Source organism: Amblyomma mixtum, chromosome 2 (assembly GCF_055824585.1).
Source record: "Amblyomma mixtum isolate Tamu chromosome 2, ASM5582458v1, whole genome shotgun sequence".
NCBI lineage: Eukaryota > Metazoa > Arthropoda > Arachnida > Ixodida > Ixodidae > Amblyomma > Amblyomma mixtum.
The window spans coordinates 5,280,958-5,291,931 of record NC_143013.1 but is presented as its reverse complement, the minus strand read 5'-3'; the positions used below and the strand labels follow the sequence as shown (position 1 = coordinate 5,291,931).

Genomic DNA, 10,974 nt, shown 5'->3' with positions numbered 1-10,974 from the left:
GAGAAGCAGACCCTGCTGCTTGGTTACTTTTTAAAAAAGGGGTTACATCATGAATCATGGATATCATCGCGATGAAGGAAGGAAGTTGAGTAAATTGTCAGTCGAAAAATATTACAGAGCCAATACAGGTAAGACAACATTTTTTATCGTCGTATCATTAAGAGAGAATTTTCTGTAGTATTGAGAAGTTATCTGTTGTAGCGACAGAACTGCCTCTGCCGTTGCGACAGGTGACTGCACAATACTGCAAGAATTTCTTGTCAGGTCTCAAAATACCACAGAAAACTTGTTGTGAGTTGCTTTTTCTACAGATAGCTTGCTAGCTAGAGTCATGGCAGAAAGCCACGCGGTTGAAGGCAGAAGGGAAGAAACCAGACGGGACACGCACTTTCAACTCTCAGATGCACTCAAAAGTGCTGTCTACCAAGAGAATATCAGCGCGCAGTCTGGTGCTTCCCAAAGCATTTATAATAGGCGTGTTAGCAAAGAAGCAAGGTTTCTTTAAACAGTCCATTAAAAAAAAAGCCACGCTGCTTGCGTGTAGTTTACACACGAATCGTAGCCATAAGCAGCGAGTACCGCATTTCACCACTTTGAACATGCAATTGTTTGGCGTAAACTCTGCTGCCGCCAAGCTTGCTTAAAGCCACCGGAGGACTCAGCAACCAAAACGAATTACGCGATCTTAATAGTAATTCGATTGGAGAAGGCCGCCTGAGAAGAGAGCTTATCGATGAATACAAGTTAATAAAATTTCGTTAGCGTACACAAGAAATACTTCCGTTGTGAGTAGTATAAGTTCGAGAGAGCATGAGAAATGGTCGGCAATGTAGTCTTACGTGTCATGAATAAGCAATAGTAAGTCTGAGATGGTTAGAAAGCGTCGAAAAATCGTACAAAAAACACGCATAGCTTGATACTTCCAAGATGAAAATAGAGGGGGGCATATTGTAACACATCATGCGGAAGTCGACTGCTGCGTAACGTTGAAACAGTCCAGACTGCTGGTTGAGCGTGGGTAAGCACTGCACCTAAACGCGGCGGCAAAAGCGGGGCTCAGCTTGAGAGCCGCGTTCACCAGCTTCCCTACACCCACTTCAACAGTGCACAAGAAATAGGCGTAGCGTAGGTAGAAGAACTGGGCGTTGGACATCCGGTCCAGGCTCCAAGCTGTCTTTTCTTCGTACCAGTCAGCTGCCGCTGGGCCCGTAAAGGACAGGGAGGGCAACGCGCCCAATGCTTCCACTGCAATGTACAGGCTCATGGCAGTGATGGCTACAGCTGGCACTTGGTACGGGTCCAAACCCGGCAGCAACCTCTCGACGCAAAGGCTGTAATGAAGCGCCAAGAATTGTGAGATGCCTGTGAATAGATCGGCGCCTCTATTAAATCGATGTACTAAGGCACTGCTAAGAGTAGAGCTAGCCGCCGCTATTGTTAGTGTTTTTCACGCAGCTAGCTCGGCAGTTTAGCATATAAGATCCACAACATCACTCCAGTGAACGGCCTGTCATCAGCCCTCTGTATTCTATACGCTATACGTTGTCTATGTCTATTCGTGTTCCTTACCTGAATTATATAGTGAACAGCTGGTGTTTCTTTAGCTCTTTGCCCTAATTTCTTTAAGAGGAGTGTTAGATAAAAAAATTGGTATTCAGAAACGCCATATAGCCTACTATGCTCTAGTAATGGTAGAGAGAGGGTGTGGTTGATGGTCCATTGCGATCACAAAAATGAACAAGGGAGGGGAAAACCTCAGGTTGCTTGAGCCAACGTTTCGACAAGGGAACTTGTCTTCGTCTGGGCGAAGACAAGCCCCCTTGTCGAAACGTTGGCTCAAGCAACCTGAGGTTTTCCCCTCCCTTGTTCATTTTTGTGATATGCTCTAGTAAGGAAGTTAGGGGTGAGCGAATATTCTGAATTTTCGAATATCGAATCTAATATACTCTTATTCCATTCACTCAACTAATCAAACAGTGCATATTCAAAGTCATTCGAAGCGAATCGAATACGATCACAAGTTTTCGAATAGTTTTCCGATAGCAGAGCGTAGTTTGAATCAGACACGCACCACTCCAAAACAGGGCCCGCTACGACGCCGAAAAGAATGCTGACGCGATTGATCCGCGCGTTCATTGACGCGATGAAGTCCGTTTCTGTGACCGCGTTCCTGAGGGTCAAATATGTGGCCTCCTAGACTGAACGACAATGCAGGGTTCATCTATGTTCAAGAAACCCTGTATTCAGGCCTGCTTCGGCCGCCATGTGTCATCACTCTCGTCTCTATCTTAAATTGATATGTGGCACTTGTTTATTCACCTAATCCATTATTAGCAAAAGGCAATCTACCAAGGCGCATAAAATGGCGGTCATAGAGCTAATATGCTGGCCACGTACTCATAATGGAGACCAGATTTAACTGCATCAGTAGCAACATTGCCTCAAGCTTTTATCCGTCTCAGAAGAATAACCGTTCCTACGAATATGCGCCGCAGTATCGAATAATTATGCAAACCTTCGATTTGTATTCCATTCAGTCCTTTAAGTATTCGATTCATATTAGATTCGGCTTTTTACTGACTCCCTTCATATTCTATCCGGTTTTCGAAAAAGTGCTATTAGCACACTGTTAGGTTAGATGTCTCGGCTTTGTCATTTCCGAGTTCGCGTCAATTACAGCTGAAATTTTGCCAAGCGACAGGCTACGACCTCAGACCGTTCGAAGAAGAGCATGTGTAGGCACTTTTTCACATTGAATACTTATCAGAAATAAAGGTTAAAGCCTCTATTATCACCCTGCTCTGCAAAGGAAGCGCTCATTAAGGCATAGACTTCAAATCACCTGTGCTGTTCGATGGCCACCTGTGTCTGCGATGACCACATTTCGCTGCTGACAACTTTGAGCCATATAGCAGCTGCCATTCGGCTGCCCAAGACGGGTGCGTCAGCAAGCATAGGATCGGTGTTGTTGGCACTTAGTAAGCCGAACATAGAGGCTGGCACGTACAGGGCAGTGTCGTTCACGAACACCATCTCACTCCTTGCTTCGTAATGGAAGCCGTCTTTGATTACTAGAATGCCCCGTCCTGACTTCATTGTCCCAACGTCGAACTCGAAGCTCAGCGCCCGAAAGTAGTTCCGAACGAAGCCTTGAGTGGACAAATTTGGAGCGGCAACGTCCCGGAGGATGAGGTCTATGGGCAGCAGGAGGGAAATATTGGCGACCATTGCATTGAACTTTGCCGTGTCGTTGCCGTGTTTCATGATTTTGCGAATAGGTGCGTAGGTGGTGAGTGCCTTCCACGTGGCCTCGAAAACATTTCTCAGCTGGACATTCTTCTTTTCGCTCGTGAGGGACGCGACGTACGTTCGGCGCCAGAGTTCTTGGAATTCCGTGCCGTGCATCTCGCAAAGGGCGGCGGCGCGTATCGAGGGAGTAGTCACCACAGTGAAAAGATGTATAGAAGAAACAGCCTCAAGCGCGACTGTCATTATCATGTGACACAATGACAAAGGCCGGCTTGAGGTGTTCCACAAGAGTCGAATTTCTTGGAGCGTGTCCTCCTTGGGCTGTGCGTATATGGGTTTACCTGCGTCTAGATCCATTGAGAGCTCTTGAAGGATGGCTTTCAGCTGGGACAGGTTGAGGCCATTGAAGACGTCGCGGAGCTCTTCTGGTGTGACCTCATCTCTGGAGTCATCAAGCAAACCGCCCGGGAGCCGCCGATCCCAATCTGCAATCTGCTCAAGCGAGTAGTTGGTGCCGAAGTGAGCATTGACGGCAGCGAGAGCAACGCCGAAGCAAGTTTTAATGCAGGAATGCCTGTAATTTTCCAAGCGCATGTGATTCCTTGTCAATGTGGTGGGCGTTCCAGGTTGGTACTCGACGGTAATAAAAAATGCAAGATTATAGCGGTGCTGTACGTTTAGGGAGAAGCGAAGCAAGTCACCGGAGCTCATGGCAGTCTTGAAGTTTGAGATTTCGAGCAGAACAGCCACAGATTCCTTGATAAGCCGTTCTGGTCTCCATATCTCTCTCAGGCATGATGTGTAGAAGCGGTGAAGGGTGGTAGCCGCTGGTAAATTGTGCAGATTTGTGCCCCTGACAACGTTTCCCCTGATGCTCTCCTGCGAGAGGGACAAAGCACCGGTATAAGGAGAGCCCTTGGCACGCTATTACAATGGACAGTATCCACAACAAAAAATTTAGGCAACTGGAGAATACAGTTAATGCTGTGATCCGCTGCGCGAAACGAATACATTTTTTTTTAGTTATTGTAGTAGAAAACATGGTCTTTAGTTAATAGCTCGGGGGGCGCTGATTTCGAAGCTAATGTAGAGAATTGCTTTTCTTCGAATTTATTCACCGACGGACAGAATATGGCTCATGAATATAAGAGCTAATATCCTGAATTTGTACGTTGTGTATATTGCCGCCCTACCACTATCATTTCATCTATCGCTCCCCTCTTTCTTTCATCCTCCCTGTCTTCTCTCTCTCCTTTTATTCCCGCTAGCCGCGGCTCAGGTGGTTCAATGGCAGATGCCGCGGATAACATCTATTCCTTGCACTTTTATTTTTTTATTACCAATAAATAGCCACTAAACAAACAACGTCAAGAGCTACTTTTCCCTTGTAGTTAGCAATACCGACTTACACGTGGGTTAGTGCACTTTGATCCACAGTATTAGTGAATCAGCGCGTATCTGTCTAATTTCTCAGGAGGTGGTAAGGTCTCATGTTTTCACTTTCGAATTTTAACGCATCTCCTGAAACTGGCGGAGAGAGAGAGAGAGAGAAAGGAATTTTAATGAGGGAAAGGTGGAGAGGTCGGCCGGTGGTAACATGGCCCTGGCCTGCTACTCCGGATTTTCCGTAATGACTTGTGCAGAACACATGACGTTTTGCGAGCTTTGCTAGGTCGCATAATTTAAAGTGGTGATATTCCCGTAAAACTGAAAACTGCAAAGCGGAGCGTGTGACGAGATTGAAAATTATCGTGAAATTTCAATTCTGCCCTTTTCAGCTCAAACCCTAGAAACACAATTGTTGTTGACGATGACATGCTTTCTGGATAATAGCAGCATTTTTCCCCTAGTCAGTATTGTTTCTGGAAGAGGAGTATCACTCAAACCCTTCTAGAAGGTTCAGTCACCAGTTAAATTTTGCTTTTGATCGCAGAAATGTTGATTCCTTGATTGTGGCAACGCCCTGAATAGGTCTGTTGGTCTGTTGTAATAAGCTTTTTGTTGCTTAGATTTATGGGTGCTTTCTCTTAGCCAATTTCCTTCAAGATAGTCGTCAGCTTGCTACAGTCGGGCAAATTCATAGGACTTTCTTGGTAATACTGGAGTTCCGCAGGGTCCTATAGTCCATCCGTTATTATTCAGTATTTACGCAGATGACCCCCACAGCGTGATAGCCGTTTCTCTCTATCAATACGCCTGTGATTCGCTGACTTTAAATTGAGATAACAGTATATATGACGCGTTATCTTCTTTCCGTCTGTGGCCACAAAAGCTATGGACTGGTTTCGAAATAACTTATCGCCATCAACGCATCGAAAGCACAATTACTCTGCTTGAAAAAAGTTAGCTTGCTTATCCCTTTGTTTAGCGTTGATCAGATTGTAGTACGTCTTGCTCTTCTAAGCCTTTGCAGCTTTCATCTGTAGTAAGGTACTTAGGCTTGCATCTTGACAGCAACCCTTCTTGGAGGTGGATACCTTGCTTACATTCGTAAGCTTTTTTTGCGCCGTATCGCTTCTATTGTGCAATATAAGATATTAAACGCCTGTATCGGCAAGGAATGTGGTAACTCCCGCCTTGGGCTACATTATTCTGCGATATGGAATAACGATTTACGGGCATCCTGTAGTTCATTGCAACAACAGAATAAACGCTATATTGCACGCTTAAAAAAATGTCACGTTTTATGCTTGAATCCTGCGCATGGCATTTCAGAATCCTCTCGATGTGCAATTTAAGTAACGTTTTGAGACAGATGGATATTTTAAAACTCGTATTTCTGTACGTTTCCTCCGTTGTTGAAGGAAAAAAGAGTTTTTGGAGACTACGATGTTCCACAAGGTATAGTACTAGAACCTGCGCTAATTATGTTCAATTTACTTCATTAGTTTATTCCCAGCACCTACTACAAATACTAAATACAAGTTAAACAGACTCCTAAGGCGTTCGTGTTTTTAAAGGCTTGTCTTTAGCTTTACACTTTGGTCGCCTGTATAGCTCCTGCTCCTAGTTATGCAATCACCATAGTACCCCGGCAGCGTGACTGGTTGTCCTTTTGTCTGCTGTTGTTTCGACCTTTTTAAGGCGAAAGCCTTTAATGCCTCATCGCTGTCGACAGCTTGTCAGCAGAGGCGTCATGCTTTTCTAGTCAGACCCTTTTTCTCTCACATACCTCTACACTTCTTAGCTGTCAGAAAACATAGCCACGATTTTCAAGCGAAAGCATTAAGGCTCCGGTGCTGCAGAAAATCAGTCGTCGCCGGCGTTTTCAGCGGAAAATGGGACGAGTGGCCCCCCTTAGATGGCTAGGCTGGGACACACGATTCTGCTCGGCCTCGCACCCCCCATGGTCGAGAAATGGGGCAGTCACGTGACCGTGTCACGTTATCTTAGGTCACGTGACTCTATGGCCTCATCAAAACCTTCGCACCGAAATATGCGCAATCCCGTGGTAGCTGGCAGTTGACTTAATATTGGTCACGACAGGTTAGTCTCAAGCTCCCCCGATGGCAGCACCTAACATCGCAAGACAGCAGTGGCATGGGGACTCCCAGGAATCTATGACTGTAAAGTAGCGAACTGCCACTTCCCCATATATGGGCATTAACCCATCAACGCTCTTGCGTTATGCCCTCAAGACGGAGTTGATGTGTCCCCTCCATTTTTTTTGCGGAATGGCCCTCATACTTCTTTCGCAGTAAAAATATGCGTAACTGGAGCCGAATACGAAACGCGCTCAATATGAAAACAGTCTGGAACCAGTCTCAATGCCCTGCTCCTATTGGCGGCCGTGACTAAGCCATGATGATGGTGAGGGCCGACCGATGGGATCGGGGCTTTGAGACAGTTTTGAGACTGTCTTAACCGTGTGAACGCTCCGTGTTTCGGCCCCTGGTCATGACGACTGCCGATAGACTCCGTACAAGTGGAGTATTCGTAAAGCATGTTATCGTTTTGTTTGGAGCTTGCCACACGTTAACTGAAAGATAGGTGCTGAAATTCCACAGCATCCACTTAAACTTAAGGCGATTGTATTAAAAACTGTCAGAGCGCTGTCATTTAGATTAGTATTATGCTGAACTACAAAACGCAGACCGCTAAAATAAGACACCATAATTAAGATTTTTTTTTGTGTGCACTGCTACATCACAAACGTTATTACCACGCAGTAAACAAAGAATAGCCTCCTGTATTGCTCCGCATCGCAGTTTCGAGTAGCAGACTGTGATAGTCGGCAAAGGGGCGGGACGCTTCGGACTCGCAAGCGAGAAAGAAAGAAAGGAAGAAAGGAATACAGGCACCGAAAATTTGAGGACCTGACAAACAAAAGAGCTCATTACCACCAGATGTATGTCAAGTTCTGTGTCATGGAGTTGTTTGTTATGTTCTCAAATCTGCACCAGCTAGACCATTACAAGCTATCGGCTAGAAAACTTTTTTTTGTGACAGTAATTGGCACGCCTTACACCACGGAGCACTTAGATGTTGAAAAAGAATCTCCAAATATTTGTTAACTTAAATTATTGTACTTTATTATTTTTGTAGCGCGAACGCCACCACACCATCAGATAATAAAGCCACGGAGTTTCTCTTGCATGACACGAAAATAGGTTAGAAAAGCTAATGATAAAAAAGTTGCCGCGCAAAAAATGATGATGGCAGTGATATCCAGGCAAGTAGCTTCCTCTTGAAAAAGAGCCCGGGCGTGATATCTCCAGCATTTTAACTCTTAAAGAAGTTTCCACCCGCTCAGTGAACAAAGAACCAAGAGTGTTGTGAGAACTTTTCAACACACTCATGTTAAACTGAAACCCAACCTAACCCAAGCCGAAAGATGGTAAAATGCACTTTCTATATGGCTAACTATAAGTGTGAAGAAAATTTGGGAGGGGCCACCGCCACTAATGCCTAGCAATAGTAAAAAGTATTCAGCCCACACATTTTACTTTTGAGCTGTATAATGGAACATCGGCAGCACCTCCAACGGCCAAACGATTTTGAAAGGTGATGACGTCAGTTTTCTTCTAAAATCCTAGAGAGGTTCAGAACTTCAGGGGTACCATGAGCGGCCCACTGCAGCATTTAAATCAATCCACGCGGCCTTAAGACTTGTCACGTCCGTTTTAGGTTCACGTTAGTTTCGATTTCTGACATTTAAAAGTTCAGAGCAGATATGCGGATGACCTCATAAAGAAAGATATGGCTTCGTGACAGTACTAGATGCACACCATAAAACTCAAGCCTACATTCCATGTAAAAAAAAAAGAAAACACAAATGACCGTGAAACGAGGGACGGTCGTCAGAACCTATCAAAGGCATCACAGATATAAGTGAGAGAAAGTTGGACGATCGAGAAGCACTGGTCCGAATAGATTAGGTGAGCGAGCTTTGAAACATGCACCTTCACCTGACCACTGTCAGTAACAGGAGAGTTTTAAGTGACAACGCCAGCTAAGCTGCTCCAATGCCCATAGTTTGATAATTTCCGTGAGAAAAGAAACGCAATTTCAAAGCCTCTCAAAGGACGTTACCAGTGCTACAGTCTGCGTCATAACCACCCACTGCCAGCGACGTAGTTCCCCTAAAGCGTGGGAATGGGGCTTACCAAGATGTCTTTGGTAACGTCTTCTTTCACGACGCCGTCCTTGATCGCGTTCTTGCATACATGTGCGAAGAAGTCTGTGCAGGGCGGAAGGTCCCTGTTGATGACGGCGAACAGCTGGGCAGCTTCTTCCGGGCAGCAGAAGTCACTCTGGGTGATGTTCTTTCTGCCAGGTTTCACCGGAAGGCTGAGAACTATCCAGACGAGCGAGCAAGCGACCGCAGTCAGGACCATCGTGCCAAAGACCAAGGGAATCGCAGGCGCTGTTGGCCGTGAAACTCGTCGCGGCGTAGGAGAAGCGACGAACTCATCGGCGACGGGAGAAAACGCTTCATCGGCCGCGCTTGGAGCTGCCATTTTCTTCTTCTGCTAAGTCACGTGCTGGCCTACGCGCGCAACTCGTGGCGTAGTGTTGACACTTTTTTGAGACATTTCGAAAACCAAGCTACGCTCCGTTGAAAGTGACGAAGGTAAAATAAAAATTTTAGTTTAGGCATTCATGACTTGCAAGTGAATTAACTGAAATAGAATCGATACATTTATGACTCGAAGATGAAAAAAAAGCGGAAGCCGCATCATACCCGCGGTAGGCTAAGGCTCCACTTCGAAAAAAAAATAAACCGAGTCATCCTTTCTACCGAGCACCTCATAGCATGCGGTTATTTGCTAATATTTCTCGGCTTTCTTTTAGTGCAGACCAGATACAAGCAGAATTTCATGCAAAGACGTGTTATTTAATAAACTACATTACCCAGCGGCGTGAAGACGACAAGGAAGTTATAGCTTCGGAGGTATAATTTCATCTGGTAGATTCCTCTGCTAGAATGTGAATTTGCAACTTTTCCTTCTCCGTATTTTTTGTTTTGTACAAATTCTAGCTCTGCGTCTCAAAACTTTAAATATACTCCATTCCCTGTACATGAGTGCGTTTGTATCCGGTATGCACTCTGGCCAATCCTCCGCCGTGGGTATGTGCCGTTCAGCCTGAGGACATCATCATCATCATCATCATCATCATCATCCCTCGGTTTCAGGAGCAGCTTTTCGGAGAAGTACCCTTTATTGAGCAGTTCGCGCGCTATCAAAGATTCTGTGTCATGTATCCTTGTCGTGTTTTTTTTGCTACTGGTGTACTTTTATCGCTTTAGCTCGGAAGCATGTCCCAATGCACATTAAGTTTAGTAAACCCTCAACGACACGACCATACAGCCACAGTCCTGGCAAAGGACGCCCGTCACAGCATTTATTTTCTTATCCAACCAACCATTCTACATATTCGATTTAGGCCTTAGAGCCGGTCATGAAAATAAAGAAGTACTCACTGACTTTCCCTTTCGAATGCAGCCATAATCTCATTTAACGGTGTCTATGGCATTAAAAACAATGTTGCAACTCAAGTCACAACAAATGGGCACTTTAGTACGCACCAGAAAAGCGGATATGTGAACACCCCACTCTGTCTGCTTGAAACCTGTGTGGTTTGACACTATATGCGTGTGTCCTAAACGGGCACGAGCGAAATGTCACATCTGACGAATAACCATGGCGTAGGACAGACCTGTTTCATACGAGAATCTCTCTCTGAAAGCGCGTGACTGCTTTTTGCTGTCGTCTTCAAACTGCAACTTAAGGCATGTCATACTCTCGTGATTAGTGATCGTTTACAGCCAGCGAAATTCTTTAGTTAAACATTTCACCCTTCCCCTTCATCGCTTAATTAACTCTCTCTCTCTCTTTCTTTCGTAGCGCCTGTAGCAAGAGGAATAGAAAATGCTCTAATAGGAGTGTTCTATATTACACTCTTTTTGGTCCTAGTAAAATAAAGATAAACTGAGAATATTAACCAAATAAATTAATCAAGAACCGCGCATTCAAATATTAACGCCCAGTAAAGTGACAAAACTAGCCAGTGGTGTATTTTAAGTGTGAAATGCGTTTAACTTCCATTTCCGGGAATTTCAGTGTAATATTGGTCTGAAATCGGCGCTGACTACACGCTGAACCTGACGCCCAAGCCGACGGTCCCTCAAGTCCAAACGTCCACCCGAGAGGTACAACGTTCTTGCGGGTTGGCTGATTCGTATCAATAAAAGGTAAAACAGTGAGAATAAGACAGGACAGG

At 45.1% G+C, this 10,974-nt stretch overlaps 2 protein-coding genes across 2 annotated transcripts in view; both read right to left on the bottom strand.

The window, feature by feature from the left end:
• The window catches only part of LOC149358280 (glutamate receptor ionotropic, kainate 3-like), a 387,223-nt gene that overhangs the window by 155,980 nt on the left and 220,269 nt on the right, over positions 1–10,974 (bottom strand). The gene's annotated exons all lie outside the window — the stretch shown is intronic.
• Positions 456–3,991, bottom strand: LOC149358283 (uncharacterized). The gene is made up of 2 exons (XM_089570311.1): positions 2,843–3,991; positions 456–1,331 (listed from the first exon to the last, which is right to left on the bottom strand). Exons 1-2 carry the CDS (start codon positions 3,958–3,960, stop codon positions 959–961), a joined length of 1,491 nt encoding a protein of 496 aa, XP_089426437.1. The 5' UTR covers positions 3,961–3,991; the 3' UTR covers positions 456–958.

Coding starts and splice junctions, on each gene's coding strand:
- LOC149358283 (XM_089570311.1), bottom strand. CDS start 3,960: ATGAGCTCCGGTGACTTGCTTCGCTTCTCCCTAAACGTACAGCACCGC. Junction 1,332..2,842: donor GTGGCCATCGAACAGCACAG/GTGATTTGAAGT, acceptor GCTTCATTACAG/CCTTTGCGTCGAGAGGTTGC.